This window comes from Gymnogyps californianus, chromosome 1 (assembly GCF_018139145.2).
Source record: "Gymnogyps californianus isolate 813 chromosome 1, ASM1813914v2, whole genome shotgun sequence".
Taxonomy (NCBI): Eukaryota; Metazoa; Chordata; class Aves; order Accipitriformes; family Cathartidae; genus Gymnogyps; species Gymnogyps californianus.
Genome location: NC_059471.1, coordinates 217,146,132 through 217,164,252, shown reverse-complemented (window position 1 = coordinate 217,164,252; position 18,121 = coordinate 217,146,132). Strand labels below are relative to the sequence as shown.

General features: G+C 49.9%; 1 protein-coding gene across 1 annotated transcript in view; it reads right to left on the bottom strand.

Moving 5' to 3' along the window:
- Positions 1 to 18,121, bottom strand: part of LOC127024529 (collagen alpha-1(VII) chain-like) — a 107,119-nt gene that overhangs the window by 37,574 nt on the left and 51,424 nt on the right. Inside the window, 17 exon segments of the mRNA XM_050909132.1 lie at positions 29 to 88; positions 380 to 415; positions 595 to 666; positions 1,373 to 1,498; positions 2,180 to 2,239; positions 2,799 to 2,834; positions 3,192 to 3,227; positions 3,855 to 3,899; positions 4,502 to 4,546; positions 4,667 to 4,755; positions 5,714 to 5,957; positions 11,333 to 11,449; positions 13,315 to 13,442; positions 14,096 to 14,213; positions 15,097 to 15,132; positions 15,316 to 15,354; positions 16,722 to 16,775. Coding sequence (XP_050765089.1) covers positions 29 to 88; positions 380 to 415; positions 595 to 666; positions 1,373 to 1,498; positions 2,180 to 2,239; positions 2,799 to 2,834; positions 3,192 to 3,227; positions 3,855 to 3,899; positions 4,502 to 4,546; positions 4,667 to 4,755; positions 5,714 to 5,957; positions 11,333 to 11,449; positions 13,315 to 13,442; positions 14,096 to 14,213; positions 15,097 to 15,132; positions 15,316 to 15,354; positions 16,722 to 16,775 — 1,341 coding nt within the window.

The following is an 18,121-nucleotide window of genomic DNA, read 5'->3' as shown; positions in this document are numbered from 1 at the left end:
AGCCAGGAACATTTATGGAGAGACCTACCCGAGGGCCAGGCAGACCGCGAGGACCTCTTGGGCCAACTGCTCCAATGCCGATTTCTCCCTGCAGAACAGAGAACCCCAGAGCTCTCATTCGGAGCAAGGACACCACATGATTTGTTTGGCCATGATTTAAAAGTCACAGAAAGAGTCAGGAGACTCACTTCCATTGACTTGCTGCTGCTCTCTCTGGAGGATGCTCCAGCAACCATGGGGAAGAAGGGCATGAGGGTGAAAGAGGGATGAAGTGGCTGGATGGGGTCAGGGATAAGGAGCCAGGGGAGAGCAGTGGGCTGTCCCATTGCCACCCCAGGATCTCAGCTGCTTGTGACCTGCCTGGCAGGTTGGCACTGACCTTGTTGCCTTTGGGTCCAGGTGTCCCAGGAATCCCCTGTAGGGTAAGGAAAACAAAATAGAAGTGAGGACTTTGCTTTACAAGTCCTCAATGCTCTCCTATCCCAGTGCTCCAAGAGGGTGAAAGCACACTCAGCCCAGGTACCAGGGCCTCAACCTCTCCCCGAGCCATCCCTCTGCTGCTCAAAAGACACAGGGGCAATGTACAAAAGTCACCTCTTTTCCTGGGGATCCTGATGGTCCCGCGGGCCCAGCAAATCCATTCCGGCCTCTCCTCCCACGCTCCCCCTTGAAAACAAAATCCTTTAAGGAGGAGAACACCCAGCTGGGAAAGGTCCTGCTTTCCCCCATCCAGACAGAAAGCAGGAGCTGGTGCCCCGAGGTGTTCCCTGCACCGGCAGCAAGCAGGAGGAATAGCCTCCTTGTGTGGGCCTCTTGTTGTTGAGGAGAGCGGACTCCAGCTACACTGAGACCCTGAGTTTAGGCACATTGCTGTCCCCCACCCCACCTCCAGCTAAGCCTCCATGGCCCTGCAATAAGACTTTGCTCCCTCTGTTCCCAGGGGCTAATGATCCCAAACCCCCTTGTTGACACCCCCTGTGCTATCGCCACCCCTTTTCTTCCCAGTTTTCTCATCAAGTCACATCACTAAATCTGAAAGAATAACAGCAGGTCTCCACCTTGCTTGGAGCTCCACTGCTTTTTCTTTTTTTTTAACTCGAAGGACAGCCCCCTGTACCAAATCTTTTGGCCTCTTTATTCCCTAACAACATCAGTTGGTCTAATAAATGCTGTTACTTCTCCTTTTGCAACCAGGCTTTGTTCCTGCTTCTTTTCATTGACTACATATAGGCTCAGGGTCTGGAGACCTGGATAGGTGGGGGCTTGACCCACAGGGGATACCCAGCATAGCTAGTCTCAGTAGGGCCATCATTGTTCTCACCTTGAGGTGGCTAACACAACACATGCTGTCCCCTCACCGCACACCACCTACCTTCTGTCCTGGCATCCCAGGCAGACCTGGAGCTCCTCTGTCCCCCTGTGACCCAGGGGTGCCGGCATTGCCGCGAATGCCCTGGATGCCCTGAGCTCCTGGAGGTCCTGGGGCCCCTGGCTCACCCTATTGAGTGAATCACAAGGAATTTGGATCTTAGGTGGGATTAGCTGCCCCCCTAAAGGTCCTGGAGAAAGCCTGGGGTGTCTCCTTGAATTCACATGACCAGTAAACAGAACTGGGGACACCTCCTCCAGCCCTGGTCCATAAGAGAGGTCCTAGGGCTGGAGAAAGGGCTGTACCATGGCTTGCTAAGCGGGGAGCCCTTACCTGCAGACCTTCAGAGCTCCCCAGTGAATTCAAACCCTGCAGACCTGAAACATCCCAAGGGATCACAGAAACGCATCTCTGCTGAGACCACAATTCCCTGGATTTTTTTTCACAGCCATATTTCACAGCCTGATCTAGTTGAAGATGTCCCTGCTCATTGCAGGGGGGTTGGACTAGATGACCTTTAAAGGTCCCTTCCAACCCAAACCATTATATGATTCTATGATTTTATGATATTTATCCTCTGGACCTGACCTGCTTTGAAATGGCCCTTTGGAGGACACAGAGCACTTCCTCTGTCCCAGACCCATGTGATGGGGTTCCTGCCTTCCCGGGCTGGGACTGGCTTTGGTGCTTTATCTCTGTAGCCACAGCCAGTTCTGTGCTCCACACTCAGTGGTGGAAAGCAAGGACTACAAAGAGAAAGACCCAGAAAAAACCAAATGAGGTCCTATCTAGAAGAGAAGAAAGGCTTACCTTAAATCCAGGTGGCCCAGCCTGACCAATGGGACCTCTGAACCCAATTCCTGGTTCTCCCTGTGAAGAGAAGAAGGTCGGGAAAAATCAAGATCACTCTTTCCGCTATGGGCCCATCAAAATGAGAACTTGCTTCGTGCTGCTCCCTGGACACCCAGCTGAAGTCCCTCATAGCTGATCCTACATTGAGGGTTTCTACAGAGCCCTCACGGATGATCACATCTCCTCTAGATGATGTGAAGTCTTATCTGACCTGGAGAGACAAAGCTGCTGAGAGCATTTAAACAGCTTTAGAAAAGAGGAAGCTGAGTTGCAGGAATATTACTGGAGACAGTATCAGAGAACTCTGGGCGAGACTCTCATCTTCTGGTATTACTTATTTATAAGGTGGGTGTCCTGTCTATGTGAGCCATCTGGAGTCCCTCCCTAGTCAACAGAGAGACGCTGGGTCCCCAGCAAGCAACTGGCCACACTGAACCCACATCTCAGGAGGTTACCTGGACACCTCCCCCTGAGATGGGGAGGTTAGGTATGGCAAAAGGAGGAGGGAGAGCAGGAGGCAAGCTCTCACAGTGTAAGAAGAGACACCCCTGACTGTGGTACCAATGTTGTTCTTTACCTTTTGACCATTTTCACCTCTGTCTCCTTTGGTGCCCTACGAAATAAAGAGAGAGTTACCAAGCCTGTGCAAGAGGTCATGTGAAGTATCACCTCAGTGCAACCCTGAGCAAGAGCAAAGGTTTCCAGTTGTGCTCGTAGCCTACGGCAGCATGGAGCAACTGGCCCCTCTGACCTCCACCTCTTTTCCCCAGAGGAGGTGGGCAGTGGCTGCGTGACCGGGGAAGAGTCAAATGCCCTAACACAGAGCCACACTGCTCCCAGGACGGAGATGGCATACTGGGTTGACCCAGCAGTTTTTGACTTTCCTATGGCAATCACCAGTGCTGGATTTGGGCCACTTAGCTGGTAACGCTGTCCTGCTCCAGCTGCTGATACCGACTCCACAGCTCACCTTTTCTCCAGGTTCCCCCATCTCCCCAGGCTGCCCCTGCAAGACAAAAACCAGCCACCTTCCAGCCAGCTCCCCTCCCTCCCTCCCTTCTCCTGCCTGTGTCCCCAGAATGCTGCACCACACAGGTGTTGAAACGGTAGCCCAGGCAAAGTACCCCTTCCCTGTCGGGCTGTGCCTTTTAACAACACCCTGCCTTGTCTGCCTTTCTCCTGAATATCTGGGTCCCACCACCCCGGATCTGTCATTTGGTCCCTATAAGCCTTTGCTGCCAAAAGCGTTCATGAAACGGTGTTTTGTGTGGCCCTTCTTCCATCCCTGCCCTCGTGCCAGGGCTGGCTTTTGCTTGTCTGTCACCTGGTTTAGTTCACCGATCCAGCAGAAAATGAACATCAGGAAAACCCCCTGAATTTTTGCATTTACTCCTGAGCACATGGCAGATACGTGTTAGCATTGCTGGAAGGGAGGGAACAGAAACACGCCGTCAGGTTCAGGGATAAAGGTGGGACTGTGCCAATCCCAATTTACATCGGCACAGTCTCCCATAGACCCTGAATGTCCTCTCCATCAGCACATCCCCAGCTGCCTCTCCTTTTCCAGACCCTCTTAGCACAGAGAGCCTTCTCCTCGTCTCAGAGGCTCAGGCCAGAAAAGCGCTATCGCTACCTTTTCTCCTTTGTCTCCACGGACTCCTGGAGCTCCCATTTCTCCCTGGAAAACAACAAGCAACCCCTTCAATTGCAAACATGCATTCCTACGAGGAATTTTTCCTCCCCTCTTTAGACCAGGTGAGTACTGCCCTTATTCCTGCATCAGCTTTTGGCAAACATCTGTGGAGGAACCCCTCATTTCCAACACTTGCATTCCTAGACCAGATTGGGGATGTCCCTGACCCCATCTCTTCTATCCTGTGCAGTGGAAATGCAGACAGAGAAAACATAAATTGCAGAGTAAGGGCCAGATATGAGCAGTAAGCTGAAGGTCTCCCTGCCCCAGGATACTGCAGATGCTAAAGGATGCCATGAGTATGAGGGAGACAGGAGAAGTCCACAGAGGACAAAACTATTGAGGATCCCCAAAACAAAAAACCTATGTTTGGATCAGCTGTGAAAGGTTCAAGCCTGGAATCTCTGCTCATTACCAATGGCCAAAACTGTTGACTACTACCTCTTGAACCTACTGGCCTGGCCAATTTTCACCCATGATTCCTCAGCCTCCAAATGAGACTGCTCTGGGAGATGGATCACCATCCTGACTCCCCCCAGGTGCCGTTGGGTATCATCTGCATTAAAAGGTGAAACAAAAGCACTGACCTTTTGGCCATGGGAGGGTGGATCTGCTGGGCCAGTTTCCTCCTTCTGTAAGAAAAAAAATGCATATACAGAACGGGGCTGGGATGTGGCGTGATGGGAGAAAGGACCAGCTGCATCCTCACCGTGCGCAGCTGCGATAAGAGGAGTACAACATGAATGCTGTACCTTAATTCTCCTCGGGTGATGAGGGCCTGGGTACGCCTTGAATTGAAAAAGAAAAGAGGGAAGTGTGAGAGCAGTTGGAGAAACTTTTCATCCTTGAGCCATGGAAAAGACATCTCTGAGCAGCGAGACGTTAGGCAGCAAGTGGAGAGGCTGGAGGCATCTCACAGGGAAGCCGTGTGTTACCAGAGAGATCACGAGAACCCCATTGAAAGGCTCCTGGTTGGATATGGGGTGGCCTCCAGGCTCCTTCTGATCTGCTCCAGCCCGGACGGGACATCTGAGAGCTGGTGCTGCCCATTGCATAGGGGCTGCTGGGGTCCGTGAACCAAGAAATGCCTCAGTACCAGGCTTTTGGCAATGGCACGGATGACACACCTTAACCCTGGCCCTTCATGGAGGGCTATGAGAAGATGTGTTTTTTCATGGTGTGGATGAGCTCAGCGCAGTGCTGCCATTTCTCCTGGGAACGCAGGGTGAGGGTCACTCACTGCTTTCAAAGAAATTCATTCAAACTTAGGGGAAACCTGTTGTTCAGAATTTTTCATCCTTAACTGCTGGAAATAGGTCTTCGTCTCTTAAATTTTGTAAAAATCAACTCTTTGCACTTTCCATTTCTGGCATATTGTGTTGAAGTCGACAATGTAATTGTGCAGGTGTGTCAGAGATGTATGTGTTTATAAACACACACATATATTTACATATTTAAACACACATACAAATATCTTCTACACTCTCAGGACACAAAACACCCTTCAGCTATGCTGCTTTCCCCGTGAACCAGGTTATTATGTTCCCTCATTGATTAAGTTTGATTTTCCCCACTTCTGTTTCCCGAGCATCACGTTTCCCTTGCCAGATACAGGGAGAACAATCTGCTCTGCCAAGAAAGATGGCTTCTGCAGCAGCTGTTTCTTGCGTTATTTATTAATATTTATCACTAACCTTTCACCCTCCCTCTACATTCATTGTGAATTTGCACAAGTGGGCAACCGGGGTTCCCCTCGCGTCCATGTGTTTGAAGACACCCTTGTATGAGGTCTTCACTCACCGCGGATCCAGACAGGGATTTCCGAGCTCCCGGGGCGCCGGGGGGATGAACCTGGGATGGAGCCAACAAGGAAGGGTCACCGCTTCCTCCTGGATCACACTGATGGCTCTGCTCTTGCACGCAGGCCAGCCCGAAGCCGCTGCGGTGAAACGGGGTCTTTACCATGTGTCTATCATGCTCGGCAGATCTCCTGGCTCTAACATGCCTTGGGAGTGCAGAGCCATCGCCTGAATTCACATTTTCCTGGGGGAAGGGAAACAGCATCCTGCTGAGCACCTCATATTATATATATTATTATAATAATATATATATTATTTAGCACTGTGCAATTAATTTACTGCAATTTCAAAGAAATAAAAACCACCTAAAATATTGCAACTTTGAACTTTAAATGCCTCCCTGCACCAGCCATGCCCGAGTAACACACTTGCTATGCATTTAACGCACCCAGTGTATCTGATCGAAATAAGACAACTACTAATGCCTATTAATGTCTACATGTTAATCTGCCACTTGGTGATGTTTGCAGTGCTCATGTTTCTGGCTGATATATATTTAAGGCACACACAGTAAAGCTTGGACAAATAGTTACTAGCCTGGCTCATAAATTGTTTGTTCTCTTCCGTATTAGCAATGCTAAATTATGTACCTGCTGTTGTAAAAATTACAATATTCCTAGCTGCTGGATATCTCAGTGTACAGCAATTATTCCCTGAACCACACAGTGGAAGCACTGCAGTGTAGCTTTGGTGAATATTTTGATATGAAAGCAAAATGCAGTGAATTTATTTGTAATGAACGAAAGCTGGGCATCTCCTTGCACCCAAACCCCACCCTGAGACCTGCCAGGAGCACATGAAGGAGAGGAAAAAATCAGGATGGGGTGCAGTTATTTAGCCCTGTTCCCACATTTTTTGTTGCAGAAACAAAGACCTGGATTCATCTCAATTAATTTCACCTAGAAGTGTGTGTCGAGACTTTTAGATGGTTGATGTTAAGGGAAAGTAAATCCTAAATGAAGGACTTCCAAGAAACGCTGGTTAGTCCAGCCCTGGACATCACGCTGTCAGGTTTGCAGGGCTGATAGTCCTGTTTTGCTGGGTTTTAGCTAGCTGGATGACAATTTCACCTAGTGGCTAATGAACCCAGGAAGTTTCTGACTCACCAAAATAGGTAAGGTAAAAAAAAAAAGAAATTATTTTGGTCCAATTAAAATTGCAATTCTTTCCTGAAAGGTGGCGAGGATGACAGAAGGAGGAGTAAAAGACAGGTCAGCGATGCGCTGGCACAGATTGCTCAGGGGAGTGCCCAGCTAGGGTGGTTTTTGTGGGACAAGCTAGAGAAACATCTCCCAGGCTTACGCAGAGGTGATCTGGGTGGGTCAGACGGCACCATCGGATGAGACCACGTGGACGTTCCCGTCCATCCTGCACCGGGTCACAGCTCATCTGCGTGCTGACCAGCTGTAAAACGCTGCTGCCCCTCAGCCCGGGTCCACGTTCAAATCGCAGGTGTGCGAACAGCGTCACAAGGCAGCGGCGAGGCAAGCCCACGGGTTGCCAAGACCTCGCCGAGGTTTTGAAGGCGACCCGTATGTGATCTCATAAAGCTGCCATTTACTGGGGTGGTGGGAAATTGCAGGGGGTAATAACTCTCCTTCATTCTGCAATCCCTCCGCAATTTTAGCAGTTTCCTGCTCTGAGATGCCAGCAATAAGGCACCTCGAAGAAAAGTAGAGAGGCTGCTGCTTTCTAAAGGAATGATTTACTGATGGCAGGTGGCAGTGTAAAAAAGAAAGGAAAAGAGAGAAGGGAGAAAAGGAGGAAAGGAACAGATAAAATTAGGGCAGGAAAGAGAAAAATGAAAAGAGAAAATAAAAAAGAAAATAAAATGAAAGAGAAAATAAAAGAGGGAGTAAAAAAAAAATATTCCTGCAAAGGAAGAGGTACAGGAAAGAGAGAAATAGAAAAGGTCAAGAAGATATCAGGTAGGAAAATTAAGTGACGATGGGTTTATCCACATGGAGACAACCAGGGGCATTTATCTGAATTAACTCTGAAAATGAGTAAGCTTAACTGCAGGCGAGCTGGGAGACGGAGGAAGCAGGAATTGGCTGGTGCGGTCCCATAACACCAAAGAAGTGGCTCATCCATGGAAAGAGTAATCGGCCACCGCTTCTCACAATGGCATGTGTACCTGGGCTCATCCTGCCTCTTTATATCAGTTAATTTGCTTCCCCCATTAACTCCTGCCAGCCAGAAATTGCACCTCCGAGATGAAGCTCTTGGGCTATTACAGGCTGCTTCTCTCTAGGGCCCCATGAACCTTTTAACAGGTAAAATCCGTGATTACAGCTGCTGCTGACGGGAAAACAACCGGCTCCATTTCGCTCCCTTTGCATCGCCCTCCGCTGAGTTCAGTTCGGCTGCGGGAGCCACCGGGGATGAGAGGATGCAGGAGCAGCAGGGAGAGAGGGGCTGCTGCTATTTCCCTGCCTTTGGACCACACTTTTTCCTCCTCCTGATGATAAAGGGGATTTTACATCAAATACAACTGAGGAAAAAACACCCTTGGGGTGCAGATCCCATCGTGCTGGGGGGGGGGTTTTGAAGTGCCCTAAAAAACTTGTGGCAGCTGTTCCACTTTTACAAACACCCCTACCAAAATGGGGAGCATCGGACACGAGAGCAGGAAGGGTGGTGCTGTCTGCCCATCTTTCAAACAACTCTTCATTTGATGGGGAATCCTCTGGGCTGGGATTCAGAAAAAGGTGTCTGGTAATACCGGCTTGCAGGATTACATCAATAATTATTGCCAAACGCCTAGATGCAGCATCGCTGTCGGATGGCACTGATCTTGCACGCGCTAATCTGTAGGGGTCTTAAACACCAGCCCCAACGGGGCAGGAGATGATCTCTATAAACCCAAAGTGCAAACTTTCCTCCCCCAGCCCCCTGTGCTCTGCTCCTGATAACTCAGGCAGCGACAGACCAGGAATCGCTGCCTTGTCCCATCTCCCTCCAGCCTGCTCCTGGGGTTAATCAGCTTGAGCTCTAATTTCCCATTTGAATTATAAGTCTTCAGTTTCTTCCCTCCAGCTCTCCTGCCTTTCATCGCAAGATTAAAGAGCCCTTTAACATTTGGTATCTCCTCCCTGTGAAAGCTCTTCGATGCAGAAATCAAGTAATATCTCAGGCACCCTGACTTTGGCTTAAAAATATCTCGTCTTAGGTCTCTTGTGATAAATGAGCCTGCAAGCCACTTACAAATCAGTTTTGTGGCTCTGCTCTGCACTTCCCATTGGACTTGAAAAGAAAAAAAGTGACAACCCAAACAGGACACAGAAGTCTGGTTTTGGTCCTTGGAATGCAGGGATTAAATCAATTCTTTACGCCCCGATTACTGAGGACAGTACTCCTTTCTGCCCAAACGTCACATTTGGCATGGCCACATGATCCCTTTTCCTTCCCGGTGCCGTGGCCACAGTGTGTGGGCACATGGATGCACTTAGCTCCCAGACACCGAACAAATAGGGGTCACTCCCGTTTCATCAAGGAAGAAGATGCTGTGTCTGTGGTGGGTCTGATTTATCAAATGACTCCGTGCAGGGATGTGTGTGAAGCCATGAGGAGTCTGCTCACAAAGAGCATCCAACACGGCTGAAGTCCACAGTTTCAAATGGAGCCGCAGATTCGGGACACCCCCCCATTTTCACGGTCTCCAGGTGCAGGTCTATAGGGACTGAGCTCTACGTGCTTTCGAGAGCAGGACACCAAAAAGTTCCCACCTCAGCCAGGGTCCTGCAGCCCAATCCCCAAGAAATGAGGGGGTTTGGGCTCCATCCTCTGTGCTTCCAGGCCTCTCTCCATTTTAACCATGCCCAGCCAAGGGAAATGGTGCATCCAGGAGGAGAAACAAAGCTGATGGATGCTCATGGCACAGGCCACCGTCTCCAGAGCTGCAACTTACACACATACACGCGTGTGTGGGGTGCGTGTGTGCATGTGCTTGTGCTGGGAGCCCTCTCCTGGCTGCTGCGACATCGTTTGTTCCAGCTTCGTGATTCAGCGTGGTGTTAATTTGCAGAGCCAGCCGGGAGATGGCTAAAGCGATGGGAGCAGAAGCAAGTGCTCAGCAGACTACCTAAATCAGAGCGAGATTTCCTCCAACAGGGTCTCCCCACTTTGAGCTACCCCCTCATTGCTATTCCTAGAAACATCCTTGCTGATGCAGTAACCGTGCCTGTAGCTGCAAGCAAACATCCAAGGGATTTTTCAGTTCGCTTTTTAAAGCTGTTGGTATCTTGTCTCTGAGTATTTTCAAAAAGAGCATTCCCTCCATCACACAGGAGCACATCAGTACACAAAGGTGTTAAAACAGCACTAGATGAATGCATTTTCCCTCTCTCCGTCACTGGGGCTGGTGTCACTCAACGCGTGGTGTTGGGGTAGGGTCTCCCAGCTGGGCTGGACTGTGCACTTATGATTACAATGATGTTCAAACTGGAGGGTGCTGGGTTTGGTACACGGCAGTGGAGCATGGTTTGGGCTCTCAGAAGAAAATGCATGCCCAAAAGGGCCAAAAAAAAAGAGTGACATGGGATGTTAGGGCTCGGACAACCACACTGCAGCAACACCACAACTTATTGCCCATCAGCTGAGCTGTGATAACTGCTGCTACCAGCCTGGATGCACCCTCCAGCTTTGCTGAAAATGATATAACGTGTCTCAGAGGGTGCATACACATGCACTTGTAAAGCAGCTCTAGCTCCTGGCTATGGAATAAACCTCCCTCTTTGCTACTGTCCCTCAGCTGAGGTGCAGTAACAAACCACTTCAACTTTTTAAGAGGCAAATGTCTTGCAGACCTTGAAGGAAGAGGTAAGATGGGTGACCCCGCATCATGTTTCCTCTGGGACAGTCACCTTGGCTCAGCTGACCCACAAAGGCTTGTTACATTACAATTTGCTCTTGTCTGTGAGGCCTTAAAAAGGAGAAAGTCCCCAAATTCCTGCCTAGACCCTAAAATCCTCTTCTTTAAGGGAGTCAGACTCTGCACTCCAGAGCTGGGCTCAGAAGGGTGCATACCAGGGTCTAAAAGACTAACGCTGTGCAGGGAAACCTGAGGGTCTGTGGACTATTCTGAGACATCTGTGGAAAGTAAGAAGGAAAAGGAAATACCTTTTCAGGGGGCATATCTTAAATTCACTGTCTGGGGTCTGCACTGTCCCTGGGGTATTAAAAGTCTGATTTAAAAAAAGTATTGAGAATCATCAACTATTCAGTCAACCAAGCCCAAATAATAGGATGGATGCTGTGGCCAGATGGATTCAGATTAGAAAGAGTTTGTCCTTTTTTCCCCCCCAAAAGTGGGTAATTAACCAATAAAACATTTGCCAAGGGCTCTGGGGGGTTCCCACTTCCCTGCCTGTATGCAAAGGACAAGGTCATCAGCCTCCTGCCCAGGTCCCATGTCTGAGCAGTGGTGTCCTCTGGGGATGTGGGGGGAGCTGCCCCAGGACTCAGAGCACTGGGTGAGAGATGTGCATCCCAGTCCCTTCAGGTCTATCGCTTATCTCCACACTGGTCTACTGCCCAGAACCACTGGGGAAGACATACATGGCTGGTGTCCTGCTCTGGTTGTCCTTCTACCCTCTCCTCCAAGGACTCGAGAAGCTCCATGGACTGGTTTCCTTGCAGATCATCTTCTGGGTGTGATGGGGGCACAGCCAAGCTCTGCAGAGGGTGATGGATAAGCGACAACACAGTCTCACTAATTACCAAAGCAGAAGATGGAAAGCAAGATCCTTTTCCAAGCTCTGATGCTGATTCATGCAGAGATCCTTATCCTTTCCCTAACTTAGCTTTTCACTGCAATAAAATAGGGCAAAACTCACAGAATTGCAACGATTTGTCCAATCAAGCTCTGAGAAATGTAACTCCTTTGCATCTATTAAATCAGTACAAAGGGAAAAGTAATTAAAAGTCACCGAACAGGCATTTACATACGCTGCTGAGAGAAGTGTTTGTCCCTCTTGAGTCTCTCTCCTTCCTTCTTTCCTCAGATGTGTTCTCCAAGGACTCAGGAGGGTTTCCTAGGGACTGGTGCTCGGGTTCAGAACCACCAGCAGATGGACCCTGTGGACACCAAAGAAAGTTACTGCTTTTTCTAAGTCAAGATGTCATCCACAACATACTGCTTTATCAACACTGCCATTTATTCACTAGCATGCTCAGAGACAGCAGGACAAGGCTGGAGAGCCAAGGTGCCAAGACCTCTCTTGCACCTTACTTGGGAAGTGCCAAGGATGGGCTGGGGCAGACTGCAAGGATCCCCCATAGGTCGGAGGGCTGCTTTGACCCGCTTTGCTCTCTGGTTGAAGTCCAGCCTAGATAGGCTGGCCCAGATGAGCAGAGAGGTCCCCAAACCTTTCTGCCAGATTGGGTTGGGCTCCCAAAGCCCAACAGAGACAGCTTTGGTGTCTCTGTACCCCAAATCCCAGCATTGCTGGTTCTGGGGTTGCTGGCACACATCCAGTTTGTGTCTCTTGGTGCAAACACATCTACTGGTGAGCACTTCATCCCCTCTCAAGCCCCTGAAATGCTATCATCCAGGTTGCAATGATCCGGAAAAGCAACATGTCTCACCTGAGATCACAGCAGGAGCCTGGAGCTGAGAGGGGATGAGCCTGTCTCACCCTGTCTAAGTGCCTGAGCAACTGGGTCATCATTGAACCAACCACAGAGGAAGATAAAGTCATCAGGAGCTGGCTCCAAACACCCCCCAGCTCTTGTGCTCCAGTTAGAGACAACATTTCCTACCAGTGACCTACAAGGGTTTATGAAGAGTGAGTCACTTCTTGGCTGTCGTAAAAAGAGGACGAGAAAAGCCCCACCGCAGCTGCAGGCACTATTTCCTGGACTATCTCTTATCAGGACTGTCTAGTACAGGCAAATTAAGATCCATGACTCCTCCAGCAGCTATGAGAGGTGACCTGAATACCGCCCTCTGATGTTATTCCTGGAGGTGTGCTGTACCACACTGGAACTTGGGTCCAGCATGGAGATTAAGCCTTAACATCGCTAACAAATTCCTAATTCCCATAAACACCAACGATCTGTTGCTTGCAATTGCAAAGGATGCGGGTGACTACATTATCTCTAGCAATTAGCCTGGTTACCCAAGCAAACGAGGGCTGTGGAGTCATGGCAGGGACCCCTCTCTTGGGCAATCTCAATGCAACCTGCCAGCAGGATTGGATCCATCCCTGCTGGGGCAGGAGAGACGCACCTAGATTACAGCGTCCAAGTAAGGAGAAGTTGCAGGGCAAGTTCAACAGATAACCAGCACAGGGATGGCTTGAAACCAGCCCAACCTGCGCTAGTTTTTTGCTCAGAAGACAAGAAGGAGTTGCGTTGGGTGGAAAGGACAAGAGGATGAGGATCAGCAGGAGGCATCACTGGAGCATGGACTGGGAGCTCACAGGCAGCCGGTACACATTTGATGTGCAACCTGTTAATATTATTGCTGCAGCAGACCAGATGGACAGGAGCACAGATCTCCATAACTACACTTCATCTGCTCTGCTGTTTATTTTCACCTTAGGGAGTCCTCCAGACACCGGCACCCTAAACTGAGCCTCTACCTCCAGACTCTGTGCTTCTTCTGTCACCTCGGTGCTGGCCAGGGCATCACGAGAAGTATCAAACACCAGTGAATCCTGCAACGTCAAAAAAAGTGGGTTGGTGTGGCGATGACAAACCTGAGCTCCCAGGATCCACACGTGTGATCAGCTGGATCCTGATGGGTTATTTCTGCCCACTGCCCCATCCCTCCAGCATGCTCTGTCCCACCTGGTGGCCTTTCCGAACCAGGATGGAGCGAGTAGTCAGCAATTCCCTGCTGGCCACCTCCAGGCCTTCCTTCCAAGCTAGTCCTACCTCCCTGGGATCCCGCTTGCTTTTGAGGCCAACCCTCGTGACCACTTCTCGTGCTTTCAGCTGCTTTGCTCTCCTCGCACTTCCACCGCTCCAACAACCCCCAGCCCTCAAAGGGCACAAGGAGGCTGATGGCTTTACAGGATGTCTTCTAGCTACCTCCATCAGCAACAAGGGTTGACTGATTCCTTTATTTCCACTGAAAAAAGAGTGCTTCGCAATCCCATCAGTTTAACCTGAAGATCAAAGATCCTGGTGCGAGCCATTAGCCTCTTCCAGCTTAACTGTTTCTTACAGTGGCTGCAAGTCACCGTCACCTGCTTGATGACAGAGGGGACCCTGAAGCTTTCAATGATTCATTTCTGTCTCTCTCTCATTTCCTTCGAGGTCTGCCTGCCCCCTGAGGATGACAGATGACAATACTCACGCCGTGCTCAGTGGCATGCAGAGCTGCCTGCTTTCTCCTGGAGGTCTTGCTTGTCCTGGAGCCACCCAGCTGCCGTACCAGCCCATCCAGCCCGTCCCGCAGGAGTGCGTTAGAGAGGTCCTTCAGCAGTGCTAGCTGCAACCAGTGGAGACTGTTAAGGCAGTAGCCCAGTGCCACCCTCCTGTTCCTGACACACGACAGTGCAAGCACAGCCACCCCAAAGCAACGACCGATGCATTTCCAGTGGGGCTCCCAGGGCACCTGGTGAAGTGATGTGCCCCGACAGCCAACGGCTGATTTAAATACAGGTGTCTACGGTTTGGGCATCTAGGAGCTGATCGATGGTGCTTACGTGGTGGCTCTCCCCATCCTAAATAAAACCCCTACATTTGACCAGGTCAGTCCCTCACCTCCCTCGGTCACATCTCCAGAGTTTACAGAGAGGAGCTGAAGGTAACCAACACAACTATAAGTACCTGCCTGGTAGATAGTAAAAGCTGAGCCTCATCACACTTTCTGAGCTTGATGGCAACATTGAGAGTGGAGAAGGAGGCCACCAGTCTAGCACTGCTGTATTGCACAGTGATTATTCACTATTATTTGTGTTACGAGCTAAGGAACAACCCCAACTGGACTTTGCACTAAACAGGACACACAGCATGGCCAGAGCACCCAGAGGGCTCTGTGGGTCTCGTCTTGCTGGCTGTGCAGACCCAGTGCTGAAGTACAAGCCAACTCAGGTGGTAGCACCAAGCTCTAAATGGGTATTTGCCAAGTCTCAATGTCACACAGGCCTCAAAGCCACCATCCACCCCATAACATAGCAGCAGAAAAGCTGTCCAAGAAGCATTTAAATATATATGGTAAGCTGTAAAAGGAAATGTAATAACCCTGCCTTCTTGTGAGTGCCAGTGCTGGACCTGGGGGAGCACACATCGTCTCCAGAAGGCCAGAGGGAATACATGGAAAAGCTTAATTACAACCACCTTGTCAGAAGGAAGGTCAAAGCACTACCTACCTTGATACCATTTGCTTCAAAAAGCCTCTCCAGGTCCTGCAAGAGGAAAGAAGGGTCAGAACTTCTCCTCCTCTTTCCTCCAGCCCAGGAAGCTGGTCCTGCAGGTGGCTGATGGCTAAGCCTGGGCGCATACACTGAGTCCCCTCTGCCATCCCAATCCCAGACAGAGAGGGAGGTGTTTCCAACATTAACACGCTCTATAATTTTTATCTTATTTACCTTCATTTCCACTCCTTTGCCTGGTGGACCAGGTTCTCCCTTCAAATAAACAAGAACAACTCATTAATTAAGTCATTATCCCGATGAGCAGCAAGAAGAGGAGCTCTGAGGAGGGGCAAGAGTCACATATCTGGCCCTTACTCTGCTACCAGCCTGCACCGTGACCCCAGACAAATCCCCGTTGGCTCAGAGAGGGGTTTTGATTCCCACCCTGCTCAATGGGTTCCTTCAGTCCTCCACTGGGCACAGTTGCTGGCTGCATTTCGTAGGGCAGGCCTGGACCAGAGCCAGGCATGAGCATCATCAAAGTGAGGTTTGGACCAGAGCTTTGCACCATCCCCTTCTCCATTTCTTGGCCACGCACAACGTGTAAAAAAGCAAAAGTTTTTGAGGCCTCTCAATGCCACTGATGCTGTCACTGCTGTGGCAGCTGTGTAGAGGTAGCAGCAAGGAGGAGGATGGCCAAGGTGCCCCCATGGTTGGCGGTCCCTTCTGGAGGTGGCCGTGGTGCTGGTGGTCCTCCCTACTGCCACATGCAGTCTGGGTCAAATATCTCCAATGGGTTGGACTCCCAACAGCAAGTCACATAGACGGGCTGTCCATCTCTTCTTGCTCAGCATGGTGACGCTTTCCAGGTCCGTGATCCTGGGCCACTGCCACAGATGAAACTACAGATGAGCTGCAACGGCTTGGGAGGTCCAGCGCTGGGGCGAGGAACATCTGCTGAGGCGGGGGCTGACCTGCCTCTCTGACGGGCTTCATTTCACTGAAATCTGGTTTCTGTATTGACAGATTCCGGTGGAATGAAGGGCGCCAGGAAGGCCCCGATGGCGCTGCGTCTCCATTCCAAAGTGTGCTGGGGTGAAGGAGCCGCAATGCAGGGGTGCACTAACTTGAACTGGGTATGTCTGAGGCACAGCCCGTGCATGTCACCTGGATAAGTCCTTGCCTTTGCAAAGACGTGGACCTTGTGCCAATCAGGAGATCCCTGTAGCTGCTGATGCTGCTTTCTGCAGCATTTTCCTCTCCATTAAGTGAAGGAGTTGGTCCCACCTCTAAAGATCTCTCGATGTGTGTGCTATCAGAAGCCATTGCTCCTTCCATCCCTTTCTTGATGTGCTCTTCAACTTGCAGGGGGGAGGAAAGGAAGGAAACATCCCTGAACATTTTAGAAATCTTTCCCATCCGACTCCTGAACAACATCTTCTTACCTAAATGTTGTGTATCTGCTTAATCGAGTTGCAGGACTACAGCATCACTGTGACCACAAGTTTACAAGCCCATCTCAGAAACTGCTTTGAAAACCCAACCTTGCAGGGGGTCAGAAGAGATCTGCGCTCTTCCCCTCTGGCCAGCCCAACACAATGGCACCAACACAAAGATGCCTCCATGCATTCAGGACATACCTTTGGGCCTGGAGGACCTCTTTCGCCTTTCAAGCCATCCTTCCCGCAATCCCCCTGTAAGCCAGCAGGAACATGTTAGTTCTTTGTCCCCTCTAAAATTCCCAGTGGAGATGATGGTTTCATCATGCATTGTGGCATTTCTCATGCATTGGCCCATGCTGGCCCCAGACTAACATCTTTTCCAGATGGACCAACCTGCCTTTTCTTGTAACTATCATCTCACTGATTCACATAATTAAGTTAAATTTGGAGCAACTCTGCTCTTCACTTGAAACATACTGCTTCTGCTTTGGACCTAAAGAAGGGCTCACGTTCCTGAGAGCTTTTCTGCTTTTCCTTTTTCCCCTGCTACCCCACCTGGGCTAATAATAGTATTCTCTCTCCTTGCAAACCAAACTTTGCCTCTATTTCTCCTGCCATCACAGCTTGGCTGACAAAGCAACACCATTTCTTTAGTAAAGCCTGGGACTGGATGCTTTAAGCGGGGTTTGGGAAGGTGACAAACCCACGGTGATACTGCTTGCAGCTCTTGTTCTCCCACAGTCCATCACGTGCTTTGCTTGTGACTCAGGACTCATGAGTCCCGCAGGTAAATCAGAAAACTGGCAGGGGAAGCCCAGGTCTGCCTGCAAAGGATCCATCTAGATATACACTCTGCACCTCTCTGAATGAGCCTTTCCTCCCAGCACAGCAAAATGTAGTAGAAATCAATGCTGCGGCTGGTCTGCCTCCTCCATGTCTGCCTCGTGTTCTTCCCTGTCCCCAGCTGCAAGATGCACAAAAAAATGGCCAACTCACAAACCTTGTTAAACTGAAGGAGGAGAAGGCAATTAAATAACACTTTTCATCTTTTTGGGCTCTCTGATTACTCAAATTACTTCATGACTCCACCTCTGTTCCTGCACTGGGTTGGATCTAGTGCTGCATGTAGCACCGTGGTTTGCATGCAGCCAAAGCTGCATTTCCTTGCCGTTTGCTTTACTAAACAGACCACAGTAAGGGGGGTGAGAGGGGGAAGGAGCTGCTTTGATATTGATCACTACTTGGGCATCCGTCAGATAGGATTTAGGCAGATTGGCATGAAGTCATGAGGGGCTCGGTAATATTGTCAGTGATCTTTTTCACAGGGCTGAAAAAAGGATGGAGTGAATCTGTCTCTGCTGTTTCCTATCACTGGAATTTCCATCTGTACTGGATCCATGCTACTGTGATCGGAGTGCTGGCATTAAATAAAAGCTCTTCCAAACCTACCCACAATCAGAGCTATTGCTATAACAAGGAACTTCTGTAATAGCCATAGGCTTGTTGGTCTGGACAAACTACTGGAGTTATTCCAGCATCCAAGTCATCTTATTCCCTTTCAGCAAAGCAGTCAGGCTTTCAGTGAACTTCAGCATCTG